The sequence below is a fragment of the Astyanax mexicanus genome, chromosome 19 (assembly GCF_023375975.1).
Source record: "Astyanax mexicanus isolate ESR-SI-001 chromosome 19, AstMex3_surface, whole genome shotgun sequence".
Lineage (NCBI taxonomy): Eukaryota > Metazoa > Chordata > Actinopteri > Characiformes > Acestrorhamphidae > Astyanax > Astyanax mexicanus.
The window spans coordinates 11,483,173-11,505,442 of record NC_064426.1 but is presented as its reverse complement, the minus strand read 5'-3'; the positions used below and the strand labels follow the sequence as shown (position 1 = coordinate 11,505,442).

At 37.0% G+C, this 22,270-nt stretch overlaps 3 protein-coding genes across 9 annotated transcripts in view; all 3 read right to left on the bottom strand.

Moving 5' to 3' along the window:
* The window catches only part of LOC103028394 (glutamine-rich protein 2), a 56,463-nt gene extending 51,157 nt beyond the window's left edge, over window positions 1-5,306 (bottom strand). For 3 of the 6 annotated variants that reach the window (XM_049468034.1, XM_049468033.1, XM_049468036.1), the window contains exon 1: window positions 4,473-5,302. In XM_049468034.1, the coding sequence (XP_049323991.1) occupies window positions 4,473-4,850 (378 nt within the window). In that variant the 5' untranslated portion in view covers window positions 4,851-5,302. Of the gene's footprint in view, window positions 1-4,472 lie in introns of all 6 variants that reach the window. The other 3 variants (XM_049468037.1, XM_049468035.1, XM_049468032.1) reach the window with 3 other exon arrangements.
* A 1,690-nt stretch (window positions 5,307-6,996) lies between these two features.
* Window positions 6,997-16,931, bottom strand: mfsd11 (major facilitator superfamily domain containing 11). Of its 2 annotated transcripts, none has more exons than XM_049468046.1 (14): window positions 16,803-16,931; window positions 16,213-16,378; window positions 15,826-15,881; window positions 15,098-15,205; window positions 14,827-14,906; window positions 14,633-14,729; window positions 13,525-13,583; window positions 13,063-13,222; window positions 12,934-12,971; window positions 12,779-12,844; window positions 11,990-12,115; window positions 10,960-11,134; window positions 10,711-10,846; window positions 6,997-9,299 (listed from the first exon to the last, which is right to left on the bottom strand). In XM_049468046.1, exons 2-14 carry the CDS (start codon window positions 16,306-16,308, stop codon window positions 9,138-9,140), a joined length of 1,359 nt encoding a protein of 452 aa, XP_049324003.1. In that variant the 5' UTR covers window positions 16,309-16,378; window positions 16,803-16,931; the 3' UTR covers window positions 6,997-9,137. The 2 variants fall into 2 exon arrangements, with proteins under 2 accessions (XP_049324003.1, XP_007237381.1); XM_007237319.4 differs by having other exon boundaries at window positions 16,667-16,875.
* Window positions 16,932-16,982: 51 nt separating this feature from the next.
* On the bottom strand, window positions 16,983-21,620 carry mettl23 (methyltransferase like 23). Its single transcript, XM_007237321.4, has 5 exons — window positions 21,373-21,620; window positions 21,189-21,293; window positions 19,741-19,978; window positions 18,952-19,036; window positions 16,983-18,832 (listed from the first exon to the last, which is right to left on the bottom strand). The coding sequence occupies exons 1-5, from the start codon at window positions 21,457-21,459 to the stop codon at window positions 18,676-18,678; spliced, it is 672 nt and encodes a 223-aa protein (XP_007237383.1). The 5' UTR covers window positions 21,460-21,620; the 3' UTR covers window positions 16,983-18,675.
* Between the last annotated feature and the right edge of the window lie 650 nt (window positions 21,621-22,270).

Below are 22,270 nucleotides of genomic sequence, written 5' to 3'. Positions count from 1 at the left end.
TTAGCTCAAAGCATTACATGTAATGGTGAGTGGGAAGTAAAGGTGAGGAATATGTTCACTGCCCCACAGATCACTGCTCCACAGATCACTGCCTTACAGATCACTGCCTTACAGATTACTGCCCCACAGATCACTGCCTTACAGATCACTGCCCCACAGATCACTGCCTTACAGATCACTGCCCCACAGATCACTGCCCCACAGATCACTGCCTTACAGATCACTGCCTTACAGATCACTGCTCCAGAGATCACTGCCTTACAGATCACTGCCCCACAGATCACTGCCTTACAGATCACTGCCTTACAGATCCCTGCCTTACAGATCACTGCCTTACAAATCACTGCCTTACAAATCACTGCCCCACAGATCACTGCCTTACAGATCACTGCCTTACAGATTACTGCCCCACAGATCACTGCCTTACAGATCACTGCCTTACGGATCCCTGCCTTACAGATCACTGCGCCACAGATCACTGCCTTACAGATCACAGCCTTACAGATTACTGCCCCACAGATCACTGCCTTACAGATCACTGCCTTACAGATCCCTGCCTTACAGATTACTGCTTTACAGATCACTGCCTTACAGATCACTGCCCCACAGATCACTGCCTTACAGATCACTGCCTTACAGATCCCTGCCTTACAGATTACTGCCTTACAGATCACTGCCTTACAGATCACTGCCTTACAGATCCCTGCCTTACAGATTACTGCCTTACAGATCCCTGCCTTACAGATCCCTGCCTTACAGATCACTGCCTTACAGATCCCTGCCCCACAGATCACTGCCTTACAGATCACAGCCTTACAGATCACTGCCCCACAGATCACTGCCTTACAGATCACTGCCTTACAGATCCCTGACCCACAGATCACTGCCTTACAGATCACTGCCCCACAGATCACTGCCTTGTCAGACTCAGTGCTGCCATTCAAATGATACTGCGCCATAGTTGTGATGGTATTCTGAGATTAGTGATTGATTAGTAAGTGTTAAGTGAGTTTAGTAAGAGATTAGTGATTGATTAGTAAGTGTTTAGTGAGAATTTTTAAGAGTTTAATAAGAGATTAGTGATTGATTAGTAAGTGTTTAGTGACTTTAGTAAGAGATTAGTGATTGATTAGTAAGTGTTTAGTGACTTCAGTAGGAGATTAGTGACTGATTAGTAAGTGTTTAGTGACTTTAGTAAGAGATTAGTGATTGATTTGTAAGTGTTAAGTGAGTTTAGTAAGAGATTAGTGATTGATTAGTAAGTGTTTAGTGAGTTTAGTAAGAGATTAGTGATTGATTATTATGTGTTTAGTGAGTTTAGTAAGAGATTAGTGATTGATTATTATGTGTTTAGTGAGTTTACTAAGATATTCATGATTGATTAGTAAGTTTTTAGCAAGACTTTTTGTGAGTTTAGTAAGGGACTAGTGATAGATTAGTAAGTGTTTAGTGACTTTAGTATGAGATTAGTGATTGATTAGCATGTGTTTGGTGAATTTTGTAAGAGATAGTGATTGATTAGTAAGTGTTAAGTGACTTTAGTAAGAGATTAGTGATTGATTAGTAAGTGTTTAATGAACATTTTAGTGAGTTTAGTAAGAGATTAATGAATGATTAGTAATTGTTTAGTAAACCTTTTAGTGAGTTTAGTAAGAGATTAGTGATTGATTAGTAATGTTTAGTGAGTTTAGTAAGAGGTTAGTGATTGATTAGTAAGTGTTTAGTGAAAATTGTTGTGAGTTTAGTAAAAGATTAGTGATTGATTAGTTAGTGTTAAGTGACTTTAGTAAGAGATTAGTGATTGATTAGTAAGTGTTTAGTGATTTAGTAAGAGATTAGTGATTGATTAGTATGTGTTTAGTGATTTAGTAAGAGATTAGTGATTGATTAGTAAGTGTTAATTGACTTTAGTAAGAGATTAGTGATTAATTACTAAGTGTTTAGTGAAAATGTTAGTTAGTTTAGTAAGAGATAAGCGATTGATTAGTAAGTGTTTAGTAAACATTTTAGTGAGTTTAGTAAGAGATTAGTGATTGATTAGTAAGTGTTTAGTGAGTTTAGTAAGAGATACATGATTGATTAGTAAGTGTTTAGTGAGAATTTTAGTGAGTTTAGTAAGAGATTAGTGATTGATTAGTAAGTGTATAGTGAGAATTTTTGTGAGTTTAGAAAAAGATTAGTGATTGATTAGTACAAGTTTAGTGAGTTTAGTAAGATATTAGTGATTGATTAGTAAGTGTTTAATGAGTTTAATAAGAGATTGGTGATTGATTAGTAAGTGTATAGTGAGATTTTTTGTGAGTTTAGTAAAAGATTAGTGATTGATTAGTACAAGTTTAGTGAGTTTAGAAAGAGATTAGTGATTGCTTAGTACGTGTTTAGTGAGTTTAATAAGAGATTAGTGATTGATTAGTAAGTGTTTAATGAGTTTTGTAAGAGATTAGTGATTGATTAGTAAGTGTTTAGTGAGAATTTTTGAGTTTAGTAAGAGATTAGTGATTGATTAGTAAGTGTTTAGTGAGTTTAATAAGAGATTAGTGATTGATTAGTAAGTTTTTAGTGAGATTTTTTGAGTTTAGTAAGAGATTAGTAATTGATTAGTAAGTGTTTAGTGAGAATTTTTGTGAGTTTAGTAAGAGATTAGGGATTGATTAGTATATGTTTAGTGAGTTTAGTAAGAGATTAGTGATTGATTTTATGTGTTTAGTGAGTTTAGTAAGAGATTAGTGATTGATTATTATGTGTTCAGTGAGTTTAGTAAGAGATTAGTTGTGTTTAGTGAGTTTAGTAAGAGATTAGTGATTGATTAGTAAGTGTTTAGTGAGTTTAGTAAGAAATTAGTGATTGATTAGTAAGTGTTTAGTGAGTTTAGTAAGATATTATTTGTGTTTAGTGAGTTTAGTAAGAGATTAGTGATTGATTAGTAAGTGTTTAGTGAGTTTAGTAAGAGATTAGTGATTGATTAGTAAGTGTTTAGTGAGTTTAGTAAGAGACTAGTGATTGATTAGTAATTGTTTAGAGAGTTTAGTAAAAGATTACTTGTGTTTAGTGAGTTTAGTAAGAGATTAGTGATTGATTAGTAAGTGTTTAGTGAGTTTAGTAAGAGATTAGTGATTGATTTTATGTGTTTAGTGAGTTTAATAAGAGATTAGTGATTGATTAGTAAGTGTTTAGTAAGTTTAGTAAGAGATTAAGGATTGATTAGTATGTGTTCAGTGAGTTTAGTAAGAGATTAGTTGTGTTTAGTGAGTTTAGTAAGAGATTAGTGATTGATTACTAAGTGTTTAGTAAGTTTAGTAAGAGATTAGTGATTGATTATTATGTGTTCAGTGAGTTTAGTAAGAGATTAGTTGTGTTTAGTGAGTTTAGTAAGAGATTAGTGATTGATTAGTAAGTGTTTAGTGAGTTTAGTAAGAAATTAGTGATTGATTAGTAATTGTTTAGTGAGTTTAGTAAGATATTATTTGTGTTTAGTGAGTTTAGTAAGAGATTAGTGATTGATTAGTAAGTGTTTAGTGAGTTTAGTAAGAGATTAGTGATTGATTAGTAAGTGTTTAGTGAGTTTAGTAAGAGACTAGTGATTGATTAGTAATTGTTTAGAGAGTTTAGTAAAAGATTACTTGTGTTTAGTGAGTTTAGTAAGAGATTAGTGATTGATTAGTAAGTGTTTAGTGAGTTTAGTAAGAGATTAGTGATTGATTTTATGTGTTTAGTGAGTTTAATAAGAGATTAGTGATTGATTAGTAAGTGTTTAGTAAGTTTAGTAAGAGATTAAGGACTGATTAATATGTGTTCAGTGAGTTTAGTAAGAGATTAGTTGTGTTTAGTGAGTTTAGTAAGAGATTAGTGATTGATTACTAAGTGTTTAGTAAGTTTAGTAAGAGATTAGTGATTGATTATTATGTGTTCAGTGAGTTTAGTAAGAGATTAGTGATTGATTATTATGTGTTCAGTGAGTTTAGTAAGATATTAGTTGTGTTTAGTGAGTTTAGTAAGAGATTAGTGATTGATTATTATGTGGTTAGTGAATTTAGTAAGAGATTAGTGATTGATTAGTAAGTGTTTAGTCAGTTTAGTAAGAGATTAGTTGTGATTAGTAAATTTAGTAAGAGATTAGTAATTGATTATTATGCGTTCAGTGAGTTTAGTAAGAAATTAGTGATTGATTAGTAAGTGTTTAGTGAGTTTAGTAAGATATTACTTGTGTTTAGTGAGTTTAGTAAGAGATTAGGGATTGATTAGTAAGTGTTTAGTGAGTTTAGTAAGATATTACTTGTGTTTAGTGAGTTTAGTAAGAGATTAGTGATTGATTAGTAACGTTAAGTGTTTAGTGAGTTTAGTAAGAGATTACTTGTGTTTAGTGAGTTTAGTAAGAGACTAGTGATTGATTAGTAAGTGTTTAGAAAGTTGTGAGAGTGTTAAATTGATCGTTTTAATGAGCGTTTAGTGAGAATTAGGAGGAAGGGACTTACTCTGGTAACTCCGTCTTCGCTGCCCTCCACCCTCCGGCGGAGCTGCAGCAGTTGCCACACGTCGTTCACGGACCCGGATCCGGCGAGCAGCTCGGAGCCGCTGGGGAGGCGCTCCAGCGCGGCCAGCTGCTGCTCTATGTGCTGCAGCTTGTCCTGCATGCCTCGGTACGGGTTCTGCGGGCAGCCCGCTGACAGCGGCGACTCGCCGGGGCCGCGACCCGCATCCGAGTCCTTCCACACCGCGCTCACGTCCTGGATGTTCAGGTGCTCCAGCATGGCGTGCAGCAGCGCGTGCAGAGCGCTGAAATTAACGGCTCCGGGTTCCGGCGTCCCGATGGACGCGTTCACCAGGTCAAATAAACTAATATCACCCGACATAATAATACCGGAGAGCTGCTCAATCAATGGCTTAGTAACGCGGACCTGACTGAGGGCTTCTCCATCTGCCGCTGCGATCCAGTATAAAACGCGTTAAAGAGAGCGCCGTGAAATACTCACTGTGTCTCAGCCTGTTTGTTAATCTAACGGACACGGGAAGCTTCCACTTCTCTTCTGTTTAAAAAATACACTTTAATCCTGAATTCAGAGATCACCTCTCATTAACTCTCATGGCTCAGAGGACAGGAGCTCGTAAAATAACAGGACCTGGTTTTCAGAGTTTTCCTGTAGCTGCAGCGATTCTCTATTTCTCTGAATTTCAGCATTAACTCCGGTTTTTCTTCTATTAAATTGGTTTAAGATTGTCTGGCTGGCTTTCTTTTTCTCTTGTTCCGCCCACCTCCAACGCCTATTGGCTGGAACAGTGAGCGGAAGTTATGTACGCGGTGTTGATTGGCTCTATGGTAGGCCAATCAAATACCCCACCTTCATCCGTTTTGACTCATAGCGTTGGTCGTTGCATAGCAACCGAATCCCTCGCGGCACAGTCCTGCCACGTGAGTAGAGACGGATCTTCTGCCCCAAAAAACAACCTGAGAGACCGGATCAGCGTCTCTTGCGCTCCCTATTACAGAATTAGTGCAGTATATAGTGTCAGTCAGTGTCAGTACACAGAATACACAAAAAGATAAGAGTGCCCACTGCCTTTCAGAAAAGAAGAGCTGCGTCTGTAGTTAAAGGAACACACCCACCCAAATGTACATATATGTCTGCTCTGACCATTCTGTGGAGAGAAACTGGGTTCTGAAGCTCTGTTAAAGTGGACAGAGTAGGTGCTGAGAGTCTGACGTTAGCTTTAGAGCTAAGCTGCGAGTGCAGGTTATGGGTTGAAGCAGGTAAACCTCACAGTGGAGCTTCAGAACCGAGCCATTTCTCCGGATTAAATTTTAGTTTTTATTCCCAGATATTTACATGTCGATCTGATACACAGTTCGGAAGAAAGCACCTTTTGTCTGAACCCACCCATCTTTTTTTGAGCAAAAGTATTGGAACAGATAAACTTAAAGTAAATTAAAGTGAATAAGACTTTACATTTATTTGCAAATCCTTGGCTTGCAGTAACTGCATCATGTCTGTGCCCCACTGACATCACTAAACGTCTACAATATTCTTCTGTGATGCTTTTCCAGGAAGTGGGTTTTGGATCATTATCTTGCTGCATGATGAAGGATCTCCCAATCAGTTTGTTTTCATCTTTCTTTAAATTCACAGAATATTTTGTAGACTTCATGAGCAAGCTTAAGCCATGACACTACCTCCACTGTTTTACAGATGAGCTGGTATGTTTGGAATCATGAGCAGACCCTTTCTTTCTCCATACTTTAGTCTTTCCATCACACTGGTAAACATTTATCTCATCAGTCCATAATCAGTCAATAGGCTTTTCTCTGTACTTCTTGATAAATTCCAGGCTGGTCTTTTTATTCACACCATTAATAGTGGTTTTCATCTTCTGTACTTTTGTTTATGAAGTCTTCTGTGAACAGCAGATTGTGATACCTTCACTCCTGCCCTCTGGAGGTTGTTGCTGATGTCACTAACAGTTGTTTTAGGCTCTTTCTCTACAGGACTCACAATGTTTCTGCTGTGGTTTTCCTTGGTCTACCTGTTTAATATCTGGGTGGTTCAGACAGAAGGTGTTATCTTCTGAACCGCAAACACCTGGAAATAAAAGCTGAAATGTTGATCTTTTGTCTCATATTAATCTTTTAATGTCAGATTCAACTGTTTCTACACCAGAAAAGAAGAGATTGACCTCACAGTTACAATACATTTGAAGGGAAATGTACCTTGGTGTAGTCTTTACCTATATAATAAAGTGTAGACACTTTTCAGTCCAGAAAACATAGTGACTTACTAGACGTTAGCTATGTTTCTTCCTTAGCCTAAAATATTGCCCCCTCACTCATTACCTGCTAGGATAATGATATGTCATTTCATTTCCCCCACTTTTGTTTTTAAAATAAAAGAGTGTTCTATGATTTTTGACTTACCCTGTACTTTTCAACAACGTGAAGTTAGGCTGGAAGTAATCAATATAATTTAGCAATCAAAGGTCTTGGATAAATCCAATGACAAAAAAAAATCAGCATCTTCATATATTTTTATTACAAATGCTCACAGTTTGATCAAACTCCTTCTGTAATAGAATGTCCACATCAGTACCGGTGAAAAACATTTTACAAAGAATGAGTGAAAATAATTAACTGAGAAAACTGTGGCTGAGAAACTGAAACACAATGTTGGAGTCGGGCAAGAGGGTGTGCGGGAATGGTTGGAATACAAGCAAGTTTAACAATGGGAATGGGTTACCTATAGGGCACATTTAATCCACTGGAGGGCACTTCTTTTATTACAGGAGCACCTATCTGGGTACTTCATGTTTTTTTCACCTGTTGGAGAACCCTAGTCAGCATTGCCACCCTATTGTCTCTATTACACAGTGCATAGAAGGCATTTTATAACAGCACAACACCACCTTGAATCCACCAGTGCTAAAATAGGTGGGTCAAACCTGTAAAAGCACTAGCAAAAATAAAAAAAGTGCAAAATAACAGTCCAAATAAGGTGTCAAAGAATGTTTGATCAAATGTACATTTATATTAAGTTTATATATAAAAAGCATATTGCCTAATCCCATTGAGAGTTTAAGTAAATGATTCAAGTAAACAATCCCACATATGAGTTTACATTTATTTAAATGTCCCTCAACATCCTTCAGATTCCCCTGAATTGAAGCAGTGCTAATCATACATAGTCCAGTCTGAACAGCATAAACCTGCAGTTATATACACACAACATCCCACCAACTCATGCAAATCTAGTCGAAATCAAGATTTTCTAAATTCATGGAAAATAGGAAAGTGATTCAGATGCTGTTGACTGTCTTGAATGTGCACTTGTTAACTGAAAATTTAAAACTCTTTTCTGCATAGTCAGATTAACGTGCAGTGCATGCACTACTTTCAAGTCTTCTACAAATGATGGAGCTCTGAAGATAAAAATCTGACTAGTTCTCAAAAAACAGAACCAAACAAACAAAAAAACAAAGGGAAATCATCTTTAAAGGCCTTCAAAGAGTTTCACAGAGATGGTGACACATTCATCCATCCATCCATTTAGAAGAGTGTACTGATTCTAAAAGCTGCTTCACACAAAACAACAACAAAAAGCCCACAAACTGACCAAATCGCTCTGAATATTCAATTAGATTCCAGAAAGATTGTATTGGCTTAAATATAACTTTCAAAAATACGTTTAAGGTGGAAAAGTGCAGGCAGAATAAAAGTTCCCAAATAAAAAAATACACTAAATATTATCAGGACACAACTAAAAATAAAAACCAAATCATGTACTGTTTGTTTTAAACAGTAAAAGTAAAGCCATGTTGTAAACAATGCAAACCCTAGATCAGAGTTGGTATGTTTGTCTGCAACTATTTAACAGCAAACCACTCTGACCGACTACATCCCAGGGTGTAATTCCCATTTAATGCTAACATCTTTGGCAATAATATTTCTTTTAAAGGAATGCACTATTCTGGGTGTCTCCAAATAAATCTAACAACTCATCTTTGAATACCTCCTCAGTTATTTATGTTGTATGAATATCATTATAACCGTTCTGTGGCTGGTACGTGTAAAGGTCTTCACATTACTTATTTTAATGAATTACAGTGCATAGTATCATGCAGTGTTTACAGCATATTTATATTTTGAAGCAAATTGCAACAGTTTTTTTGTATGCAGATGGCAAAGCACTTGATATTTGTGATATTTTTATATGTTATCCCTTCATAAGCATTAGCAAATGCTAAAATGCTTTAGATTTCTTTGTCCTCAAAGATCATCCAGTTTTAGGCCATCTTGCTGAATTAAATGATAGTGTAGGGAATCAAGCCCTTTATAGCTTGTGAATCAGGTAATGTATTCTAGAAGCTGAAGTTTGGGACTGGGTGGACCTTCTGTAGAAATAAAAAAAAAACTTTTAGAAATAAAAACAACAACAAGAACAAACAGTGACTTTGTAATGGCTTCATATATAAAAAAATATTCAGCTGAATATCAAAAAGGAAAAAGGAAAAGTAGTAAGTGTTCCCCACAGTTCCGAAAATGTCATCAGCAAAAACAAACCAGCAAATTGCAGCTCATTCAATAAAACTCTCCCAGCTCAGGCTCCAAACATCAGCTGAAGAGTAAGGAGGAGGAGGAGGAGAGCACTCGAACATCAGATGCTGTCATAATCCGAGTTCCGTTGGTGGCTGACCACCAGCCATTCGGCCACGAAGAAGGACAGTGTGCCGACGAAGCCCACCAGCACCATGATGAGCAGCTGCCAGTGCAGAAGGAGATAGTTGCTATAGAAGAAGGCCACTGCTGCTGTGATGGACTACAGATACCAAGAGCAAAAAAGCACAAAACACAAACAGCACAAAACACAAACAGCTTTATTACTAACATTTTAATGTATTGACACCTTTCTTAAAAAGGCTTAGAAATGCTACTTTCAATGTATACTGATAAAAGCAGCAACAGCAGTATTTTAACTTTACTTCAGTTACATTACAATACATTTCATACTGATATTTACTGATATTTACATTTACACTATATAATACAACTTTCAATTTTTTTGTACATTGTTAGATGAGTTTTGAATTTATAAAAGATTAATAACTAAAACAGTGACAGAAATTTGCTGCATTTAATTCAATAAATCCAAATCTAGATTTAGGCTACAATTCCAATCAAAAATTGTTACTGCAACTAAGTCCAAGAGCACATTTATTCAGCAATCAGAAAAGCTGCTCTTGTTGCTCAGACATTAAATGTTTATTAAATTGGAAGTATTTAATGGTATAGAGTGGAGATGGAGAAACCAGCTAGACCAGTATACTTTTTACTTTCACTTTTTAACTGAAATGAAACTGTGCACTTAACTTAGTCAGCAGCATTAAAACCATTAACTTTTATGTTAGTGTGTCCTAATCCTGGTCCTGTGCCCCCTGCCCTCAACACTATCCACAGTCTCTGCTTTAACTTACCCGTGTTGTTCTGACTGGACTTTTTAATGAGCTGATCAGTTGATCAGGTGTGCTAAGAGCAGGAAAATCACTAAGCGTGCAGAGCTGAATCAGGGCTAAGAAACTGTGATTTATATAACAGAAGTTAATACAGGGTCTTTTAAATTAGAGTACATGATAGGAAGTAAATATTTAAATCTCAACACAAACAATTAAAAATAGTATTTCTCACTATTTGGCAAAATCACTGAAATGTACATTTTAAACAAGACAGAGTTGATTAGAATTAATTTGTGAGGTAATGATTACAGCAGCTCAGTGCAAAGCTTACTGTAAAGACTATGCTTAGAAGAAGCTGCAGTTCCTTCTAGATGGAGCCACAGAGCTGGCGCCTAGGTGTAAACACTCATTGATAGCCTGCATTGTGGTCATCACTGCACGTGCAGAATAGATTTAAGACTTTTATATGTTTTTGACTCATATTTGTAGAATGTTTAAGAATAAAGAATCCTCTGAAGAAAAGAGAATGAATATTTAACACTACTAACTGGATTTCCCTTTGCAGAGTGCATCTTTCAGCTCATACAGTCAGTAGCTATCGGCACACAAATACAGTAGAGCTTACCAACACTACTTTCCATACGAAACAACCAATGGTGCAGATCACATTTAACGATCTTGGTGAAAAAATAGTGCAACACTGGATTGAAATAAATCTTGTGACATTGCAGAAACTTATTGAAATAATTAAAATCCTAGTATTGAGAGAACACTAACCTGTACAAACTTGAAGACTGCAAAGGCAGGGGCACTATCGTCACGATACATAAAGCCAATGATGCTGAGCAGCTGAGTGTTGAAACAGCTGTCTCCCAGGCCAAGCAAGAAACTGCACAGCAGCGCCACATTCACACTGATCCCGCAGAGCCGTGAACAGAGAAATAAAGCCAGTCAGAGTCAAGACAAGAAACAATAAAAGATAAAGAGTATAAAGCATATTGTTTATCTGCACTTCTCGGATCATACTTGGGAGGAATGAAGCTCCGCAGGTCCGTGCCTTCCTCAGGAGCCAGGGGAGCATCGCTGGCTATGTTAAGGAAGATCAGGTAGAAGGCCAGAAAATGCGTAGCCAGTCCCAAGAAAACTACAGGGTTCCTTCCCCAGCGGTTCCACTGATTCAGAATACCAAACAAGGACCCACCTAGTAAAAAATAAAAACAATGCCATTAAAACAAAACTTTTTAACAATTTCTGCCCATACTAAACATATATTACAAAACTGTATCACCTACACAATCACTAATGAAAACCTGTGTCAATATGTTTTGCTTTTAATTTTTTGGGGGTGATTTTGTTAGAGGACAGAATGACAGGTGATGGAATAAAGTCGAACCAATTTGTAGAATACAACTGTGGATTCTTAAGTTGTATCTGTAAATTAATAAATAACATGACATCAAACAATTATATTGGTGTGGGTGATATGGCACCAACTAAATATCAAGACCATAAGAAAAGTCTGACAGTGAAGGTAAATATAATAGCCACAATTCACTCAGAAAACACATTGTCTTTTATATTGATGTTACCGATTTTGGCCTAAAGTTTAGAGAAGCGAGGGTTTAGATCAGAAGCATAATGATTTAATCTCATTATAATCTTATATGATTTTTTTTTTTTCACTGGAAAAGCAGTGCTTTTTAGTTGTTTACACACCGTGCTCCAAAGTGAATGTGAATTAATAAACTCTTTCTACAGTGTTCTACAGTGTTTTTAATATGGTTGACTCATGGATTGTTCACCACAGAGTCCAGACCTTAACCTCATTGAGAATATTTAGGATGTGCTGGAGACGACTTTGCGCAGTGGTCAGCCTCTACCATCATCAATGCTGCTGCAAGATCTTGGTGAAAAAAATAACATAATGGTTTAATTTTATTAAACCATTGGATCTTCTTTCACCACTGTGGTGCCCTTGAGTAAGGCACCTAACCCCAATTGCATACTGGGATTTGAAGCAAGAAAACCTTTGCCCCTGTTGACACGTCTGACTTACCAAGTATTTCCCCAATTCCGATGAAGATTCCAGATAGGCCAATGAGACCCTTGGCATGCTCGCCAAACTGATTCATGGCTCCTATACAGGTTCCATACACACCACTGTAAAAGGTCAGCTCCAGTCCTATAGGACAGAACACACAAGTAATGAATTGTCTGCTATACGCTATGTTCACTTGACAGTTTAGTTTCAAAAAGCAATTCTTAAGAGAACTTATACCCACATGCCACCACATAGCCACTAGCTGTGCAATTTTCACTACTGAATGGTGAAACACCCCTGTGTATTAACACTTTTAATCTAAGCACAGTACTGATAGTACATTATTACTTTAATAACTCTTTAACACTCATTATTCCTCGAGTACCCTATTATTCCTTCCTAAACACAACATCAGAATTATGTATTGTTTGTGTGACTTTACCCTTTATCAATGTTTCAATCATTTTAATTCTATCAATAATAAGTGGTTTTTACAAGAGGAGGAAGGGTCCCCCTTGTCTTTTTGCAAATATCGTTGAAAAAGCTAAAAACATGTCTTCTGAACCGAATGAATGTCTGTGTAATTTAAGAAATTGATACACCAACTACTAAAATTAATCAGTAATATTTTATTTAGTTGTTGGGGCTTTAGAATTATTTTTATTAAGTAATAATTTTTCTGATCCTGACAAAATAGTAAATTATACCTACTGTCCATTTTAACTGGTAATTTTAGATATCATTTATGTAATAATTAACAAAGGAACATTCCTTCATATGTCCCAATTCAGGAACTGGAATTACCTGTGTATGCAATGGATACACTCAGAAGAAGCATTTCTTTGGTCATGGCGAGCTGTATGGCCTTCTCTGTTAATAGAAAATATTTAATAAGTGTTAAAAAAATGTCAGTAATAACTAAACGTTTTACAATACTGAAGCACAGAACTGAAACTTACTGAATGCGTTTAAAGCCTGAGTAGAAAGACTCTGTGATCTGTGATCAAAATAAAACGTACACGTTATACATATAATTTATATGTACGGTTTTATCAAACCCTGAATGCACATTTAATTTCCATACTTACACCACCACTGAACTGCTCTCACTGTTGTCGCCAGGCAGCAGTGACTCGGACGCCTCGGAGGGCGGAGCTTCTGGCTCGATTCTCTGAATGAGGAAGAAGAGGAAGTTCCCGACTAGACTTATGACAGTCAGAGAGATGAACACCGTCTGACGGTCCTTGTCTGACACACAGGGAAGTGACACAGTGAAGCACACTTATTATTTTTACGCCAAACCATCTGAGACAAAAATACTGCAGATGTATGTAGGGTTGCCAGATCCAGCCAAAAAAACATTGCAGTAGCTGAAACTAGCCCAAATTATATGAAATGTAGAAAGTTTTTTTTTACTTATATTGTTCTTGTAAAAATCAATACTTGCAAAACTTTAGACATGCCATCTTATGTGCAATACAAATTACAAATTAAATCTGGCACCCCTGCAGGTATGCAGTAATGCAATAAAAAAAGCTGCATAATCTTACCTGATATGTGAGCTTTGTCGTGCCACTGCACATATATGTAAAGATTCCCAAAGAATAAGCTAGAAAAAAAATTAAAAGAAAACATGCTTATAACCTGAAATGACTTTAGTTAACAGAGTGATCTGCTGTACTGTATGCAGGTCAGTGATTTTTTTTTCAGATGAATCCTGTAGTGCATACTTCTCCAGTCAACATAATACATTATATGGACAAAAGTATCCACTACGTTTACACAGCAGGAAGGTGGCCAAAATCCATTTTTTTATGTCATATGTCTCAAAGGGGTGTCATTTGTGTGGCTGTGTAAGCATTTCAATGTGTCGATTAATTTAATTCCAGATAGCAAGATTGAAATTTGTTTGGCTTTTATGTCAAGAAAAAGGCTGTGAGTAGATGGTAAAATATATGCGATTGGGTGGAAAAATGTACAACAATGAATATGTTTTTTTTAAATAATAAGGTTGGACTAATTTCTCTGTATCAATAATATTAGCAAGTCTTGTGTCAGAGCTGCTCAGTGTTTTTAATGAAATGGCTGAACATGGGCACAGGACGTGGCTGAAGTATCAAAAACAAAGCAATGTTTATAAAAAGGGCTGGCTGTCCGTGGCTGAAAAACGAGCTCTTTTTACAGCAAGCTCAAATTCATTTTCAGTGATAAGCCCAGCCGTCAGCCTGAACTCAATCATAGCTCTTGAGTTTCTGACAAGGATTAAAATAAAACTTAAAGTGAAGCAATGTTGTTTTGTGCATGCATATCAGTTACACAGTTCAGACAAATGTCAGATATGGGTCACATTAAAAAGATTTGAGTTTGCTGGACGTCAATGAGTCAACATGCCATGTTATGAATAATGAAATCTGTTTATGAATGATTGGAGTAACATAAAATGTTACCATCTGTAATCTGGTTGATGCTGTTATGAACAGTTTGAAATTGCATGTCCTGTGATATGTGCAATATTCACTTTAATAGAGATGACAATGCTAAAACGATATTATGTGCAGCCCTAACACCAAAGACAATTAAAGTTAGGTAGTCGGAGCTAAATAGACACTTATTTCCACTTCCCAATAAACAAACAAAAAAATAAAGCAGATACTGCACCTAAACTGCAGCAGAGCCCAGAATATACCACTGTTTCGACCAATGGTGGAGTCTGTGGAGTTGATGGTGAGGAGGTTCCCCTGTGCAGTCCACAATACTGCAAAAAATGTCACTCAGATAAAGAAGCTGAAATAAAGGTGAGGGGATCATAAGGAATTTGGGAGTTTAAAAAAAAGAAAGCAGTCTCACTTTACCTGCAGCTGCAATCCCAACCAAGACAGAGACAGTGTAGAAACTCCAGGTAAAAGGGTGGATAAACATGGCAATGTATCCACTATAAACAAGAGAAGAAGGATCAATAAAATAAAATTTTTATCAAGACTGGGTGCTCTATCACTAATAACCTGCACCCTGATTGGCTAACACGCTTAATCCAGATAATAAAGAATTTGTAAAGACATCGGAGTACAAGACATGCTAAATTCTCCCAGAACACATGTAACAAAACATTCTTTCTGACTTTACCTGTAAACCAGTCCACTGAAGAACAGCGACAACTGAGGTCCAATGACCGCCACCACTGAAGGAGCAATGAGGTTTGAAGCTGAGAAGACTCCATAGATAATAGCCATGCTGTCAAGAGAGAGCAACCAATTAGAACAGGATTGTTTACATATCACCTGTTGTAAAGGCACAGGTAAGAATGTGTTTCTAAGAAACAAATAGATACAAAAATAATTACATATTTTATTGTTAATCAATAGAATTTATATAAAGAAAAATAAAAGAAAGTGTGCTTAAGTAAATATAATGAAACATGACTAATTATGCACTTCCTCGTGTGCTTTAAGATCATCTGTATTTTTAAGAGAAAGATATTCACACTACAACATTTTTATTACAATAATTATAAAATATAGATGTATTGCCCGGTCTTAAGATATGCCATCTCTTTAATAAGGTGTATTCATATTCCTTGTTCAGTAGTATCTTTGCCTGCTTATACAAATACCACTGAGTCCACTGTTTTGTGGTCAAGAGACAGCTAATTAAATTAAAGCCCATCACCAAAGGAATGACTGGTCAGATTGATTAGATTACAGCACACACACACACTGCAACGCAGGACATTTGATGTCTCAAGGAAGAGAATTTAGAAAACCAGGTCACAGGATCTTTTGCTAACTACAAACTAAAATGCTGCCATAAAATCCTGTCTCATTCAGGTTTACAGGGGAAGGTTAAAAACATACCTGTTGTATCCACTGCCATGGAACTCTGAGCTGTTAAAACTCTTTATTACAGTTTGCTGTGAAAAGATCACACACAGTTGTGCTGTTATAAATGTGGGGATTTTATGAATCATTCTCCATTTGAAGTGGAAAACAATGTCACAAAACTTGTACGGATTAAGAACTTACATGAACTATTATAAACATTTTCCTTCTGAATTATTTTGGGGTTTTTTTTACGCATGTTCTATGGTCACTTTATATACAGATAATAGTTTGTCACAATCAATGTTTAACATTTGAGCAAACGTTTTTAATTTAAAAGAATGTCATGTATACACACAGACTTGGAGGTAAATTAAAACCAAAACACGTTTAAAGTAACTTTTAAAAGAAACTGTTTCTCACTTCTATGTTGCCGCAGGTCTGAAAGGCTGTGAACATCAGCATAAAGCCGATGCCCAGGATGAAGATGTTGATGAGGGTTTTCCTGCCCTGCAGCATGGTGGAGGCTCGGTGAGTGCAGTGAGAGAACAGTGAACACAGGCAGGCCCGGCCGGCGGTCTGCTGACATCTGAAACACAGTCAGGTGACTCAGTTAACCTGCAACTGAGAGACGCAGCGCTGATAGAGCTCACTGATACATGCCGGGGAGCTCGCGGCGCTGTGCAGTGTGAGTTCAGGTGTTTTTCCGAAGTTAATATAAGAATTACAGCTTATCTGAGCTCAGGTGTTTCTCTAAGATTAATACAGGTATTACAGCAGATCTGAGCTCGCGGCGCAGTGCGGTGTGAGTTCAGGTGTTTCTCTAAGATTAATACAGGAATTACAACTGATCTGCGGACTGGAAGCTGTAACTTACCGGTGAGAGTATGATTCACAGCGCGAACAGCGGCTGAACCATATCCAGTAAATATACCGCCAGCGACCGCAGTTCTAAACAAACTGAACCCCGCTTTAATCACAGGTCCGGTTCCCGCGTATCTCCTAAATATCACCTGTATTTCTCCTGTTTTTCTGCTGTATATTTCCCCCTGCAGAAGAAGCAGCTCCGCTCCGTCTGTCCTCGACACACACACTGTCACATGAGGAGTCAGCTGACCAGTCGAGTCCCTCACAATACGGCTCACGGGAAACTGAGTTTAAAACAAACAGGTTCCGGGGACATCCGGAAATATATTATACTATATATATTTTATATTATATAAAACAAGATGTTACAAGTACAGCAATAGCTCACATTTGATGTGAGTACTTATCAATTATGTAGTGTTTATTTTTTCGCATTCATTGCATTATTCAATTAATTCTTTAAAAGCATATAGTTTTGTATGTATTATTAATTGTGTACACAAAAGGAAAGGAAAGTTTTGGTAAAGTACCTACAGCACTGTAAAGGTTTGAGATTAATTTATTTCATTTTTATGAAAAATCAGTTGTTGACAGGTGACATTATGGAAAAATTCAAGGTTAAAGGTATCCTGGAGTTAGCCTTATTTTATATCATCTAAGTTCTCTTTTTCTTATAATACTGCTCAAATGTGGGCTGATTTTTCCTCTTCTAAAGTAGCTAATGCTAACGCTAACATTACATTAATGTGATGTGATACATTAGCCAGGCTAGCACTATCATTTAAAACAGCTCAGGCCTTACCGTCTCTCAAAACACCTGATTCAAATAATCAGCTTATTAACCAGCCCTCTCAGACATGCAGTGGTGTGTTACAGCAGACAGTCCTCTAAAATGTGCTGGGCAGTGTGACGCCAAAACCAGGACTGAAGAATGCTGAACACTGAACACTGAGACGTTTTACTGACTGTTTATTTGACTATTTTTAGTGGTTATTTTTTGAATAAATAAAAAATATAAATAAATGGAAGCAGCACAAAAAATGTGTGAACAGTAAACATTTGAAAGTACATACTCTTATCACACACATAAAACTGTGAATATATAAATAATAAATATATTGTATTTATTGTGATCCACAAACAAACAATTTACATGTAATTTTCTTTTATTGGCCAATAATCTCATCAGTCATCACTAAATTGCTTGTCAGACATACATTTGATAAGTTAATTTATAATGGTTTTGTTCAATCATTTACATAATTCATGTATGCATGAGCAGGGGATGTATTTTTAACCTTTCTATATATTAAGTTGTGGGGGAATGGACAGTGATTTTAAATGAATGTGTCTTTGAGATATCAAGAAGATAGACAAATCTGAAATCACAAGCCCAAGAAGTGATATGGTTATTTAATTTCACACTCTGTGGAATGGTAAAGTAGGATTTAGATATACTGTTTCAATTGCTCCTCTTTTAATTTTAGTCTCTTCCAAATACAAACTTTTTTAGCTCATTGAAACAAAAACGTTTAGTTATATTTTTGGAATGTTTGGAAACTGCAGTTCTGAAAAGCCACAATACTCTTTCGAAGTGTAGCTGTTGTATTTTAATTATTAGCTGTTCAGTTACCATCATGATGAAATATGGGAAGGCCAAATAAATAAACACTTGAACATATCAACACCAGCGTATTTAAGTATGTCCATCTCTCTATCTAAAGTTGACTTTGTTTAATATTTTTAAGCTATAATGTACCCTCCTGGCTGTGCTTTACTATTGACAGAAACACTAAAATTGCCTGATTGTTTAACCATCTATAAATATTTTATTGGGTTATGTAATTAATAACACAGTAAGATTTTACTCTAGTGGTAAACATCTGCTGTCAAGATGTCCAATTTTGTGTAAAAATATTTTTTTATCCTAACAATTAATAATGATTTAGAAAACTTATAAAATAAATAGACATTACATTTCAGCTACACGTATAGTCTTGCTAGTCAACCCATCAAGCTTTACGATTTTGCTGTAACTATCATCATCTGTACGGTATGATTTCCAGGTAGAGTTGATCCAGCGAGGTGGTTCCTGTGTGCATTGAACGTCTCTAAAGGAATGTCAGCGCACTGCAGGTTCCACTTGTGCAGCAAAGTCTCAATAGACCAGTCAGTGCTGGAACAATATAAAACATCAGCTGACATGTTATTCAATAAAAAAACACTTTCTGTAAAAACCCTGCCCAACATACCAAAAACTAATATACCTTAAATACAAAGCAAAGAAATGATTACCTTCTCTCCTGGTAAGTGGTCCAGAACTGACCACCGGGGTTCCTCTTTAAAAGAACAGAAACACTGAGCAGGACATCTTCAAAATCTGCAGAAAAAAATTAAATCATGCCATTTTTTGTAAAATGGACAATAAATATGTTCAAATTTTGCTGTGGTGGGTCACTCATGAGACATTTTATTTTGTACTGCAAATGTTTTACTATAGTTTTGTTTACAGAGGGCAGTTTTGGTAAACTTTATTTACTGCTTTAATATTATATTTTCTAGTTTTTTTTTTAACCGATTTAACTACTCTAGTTGCTTATTTATTTAAGATTTTGGTATAGCACCAAATGAGAACCCTGCTGGAAAACCCCTCATAAGCTGGTTGACCAGTTTACATCTTTACCAGCATAGAGTATGTTTTATTTAGTGTGATGCAGCCTGACCATGCTGATCCACCAGTATGTGCAGCTTGACCAAACTTGGCATCTTAACTAGTTGGCTTATGACAAGTTGGTATGCCTTCACCAAATTACCTTTTGGAACACCTTGCCAATCAAAGACCATCTTAAAAAGCTAACAGCTTACAGCTGGACATACCAAGATACCATTTTTACCAAGATACATCATGTGTATCAATAAATGTGTCAGTTTTTTATTCAACAAAAATGGACTGCAGCCAGCTCAAATACTGGCTAAGCACAAATTCAATCAGACAGTTATATAATCACTGTGACAGAAAGGTGTCAGTAAAAATATTTAGTTTCAGAAAAACTCCAACTGCTCTTCGATGGAATATTTTCTTACCTTCAGGCTCGTAGAACACATCTGATCCCAGGATAACATCCACTTGTGGCAGAGACAGCAGCTCTGAAGTCACCTGTCCCCAGGTAAGACCCACCACTGGTACACCAGCTAGATTGTTGACTTTACAGGAGCGCTTACAGTTATTAAGGCAGAGAGGAAGCTCAGCACTGTCTGACAGAATTACTCGAGCCCCACACTTTGCAGCCACCACACCTGGCAGACTAACCCCAGCACCAAGCTGAAACAGTAAGAAAAATATTTTTAATTCAGCACTGTTGCCAAAAGATTAGGATTTGTATGAAGATCTGCAATAAACTATAAACAAAGTATCGGTTTTACAGGTTTCCAAAAAGTTCTTAACACCAAGATGATTCTTGGAAGGTTTAGCGAGCTTTACACTGAGCACTCCTTCTCTCCAGTTTAAGGATGTTCTTAATGCTAAAATGCTTTTGGTAAACTGGGCCCAGTTCAGTATGGCAGTAAATTAAACTTTCACCAAAGGGAACTGCACCAAAAGGAAACATGCAGTTTTGTAATGGGGAGATTGGGATTGGGAATTAGTATGTTCAAAATACTATTAGTCAAGCAGAAAGCCACCTGTTCGGCCCAATACCATTGGACGTTCAACCCTCTGGCTCTCCTGTCCCCCTGTCCGGTCAGACTGATGGAAGTTTCTGAAAGCAAGCCTTCCCATTACCCACCACAGATCAGCTGCCCATCATCCAGTTTATTCACCTGCCTCAGACTAGTTGCTCACTCTCCGTTACCAATTACATCCAAATGTATATAAACTTTAAATGCTTCCATTGTTGGTGCTGCTATTCATTTGAATATATTAGACCTGTGTGGATGTATAATGACTTTTTAACAATTAATTTAAAAGCCATCAAACCAAGTTGAACTGCTTTAATTTTTCTACCAGGAGTGGCAAAAAGTTATCCAAAAGCAATGTCTAAGACTGGTGGAGGAGAACATGCCAAGATGCATGACAACTGTGATTAAAAACCAGGGTTATTCCACTAAATATTGATTTCTGAAGTCTTAAAACTTTATGAATATAAACTTGTTTTCTTTGCATTATTCAAGGTCTGAAGCTCTGCATCTTTTTGGTATTTCAGCTATTTCTTAATTTTCTTATTTTCTGCAAACAAATGCTCTAAATTACTATTTTGATTTGGAATTTCTGTAAAGCTGCTTTGTGACAATATCAGTTGTAAAAAGCGCTTTAGAAATAAATTTTAATTTGATTAGATGGTTACACATGGTTTTGCTTATTATTATTATACTTTTATCCATTTTTTCCTTAATTTGGAAGGCCAATTACACAACCCACTCATTAGGACTACCTCATCACTGGTAATGCTGTGAACTCTGGGAGGGTAGAGACTACAGAACGTGCAGGCCCCCTCAGGCTCGTGTGAGGTCGGTGCCCTCAGCTCTAACTATACCTCCAGTACAGCTTTATTCTGCAGTTTCTCTCTCGCTGTCCACACATACTGAGCCAGAACCACCGCGCAGGGCCACACATACATCCCATACTGAGGATCGAGGACCTGGAAACACATGTAAAAACGTTAGTTAGCTTCACTGACAGAAGGTTAATATAACATCTGCTGAGCGCTTCACTGTTACCTCTGGGATGGACACGGTCAGCGCGCCGTCAGGGCTTTCAAATGTGAAGATTTTCTGAACAAAACATTGACTGATGGTTTCGTTCATGTTCGTGATTATAACGTATACCTCTCCACTGCCCCGCGTATAATGACTTAATAATAAACGGGCATATTTAGCTTGAACACGTGAGATCTCTCATAAACAGTCAGCTAACAAAACTTCCTAGCGAACAACTACAGATTGCGAGTCTGTGGTGGAATAGTCAGAAGGCTAGTGATGGGCAGATGAAGCCTCATTGGGTGTATGGCACATTTCCCAAACTGTATCGACACTGTGTTGAAACTGTGTTGCTGTATCACTTAATGGCGACATCTGCTGGACTAAGAAAGTCATTGCAAGCAACTGCGCGAAGAAATGCATCGGTCACATGGTTTTCCTTAAAATGATACGCGGTCTGACACAGGGGTTCGCCTTGTTTGCTCGGTGCATGCGCTGAAGTTTCAGTGTCGTCAGACCCATCGCTACCAAACGATACAGTAAGTGTATCGGTCACGTGGTTTTCCTTAACTTGATACGCGCACCGACACGGGGTTTCGCCTTGACAGCTCGGCGCATGTGTCGAGGTTTCAGGGTCGTCAGACCCATCACTACAGAAGGCTTCCTATGTACCATAGTGTACTAGCTCAGTGTGAAGAAATTAACGGGTCATAAACTGAAATACTGCTTTACACTACTTGACAAAAGGCTGATATATATATACTGTTATTCACTGTTTTTAGAGTATAATTAATATATTGCGGCTAGTTGGCTGTTTAGAACGTGTGTAGAGAATAACGTTAGGGAACCATGTGCGATCGAGACGCGCTCATGGTAGGAAATACGCTGGCTGAATTCTGCCAATCAGATTTCGGCTTTT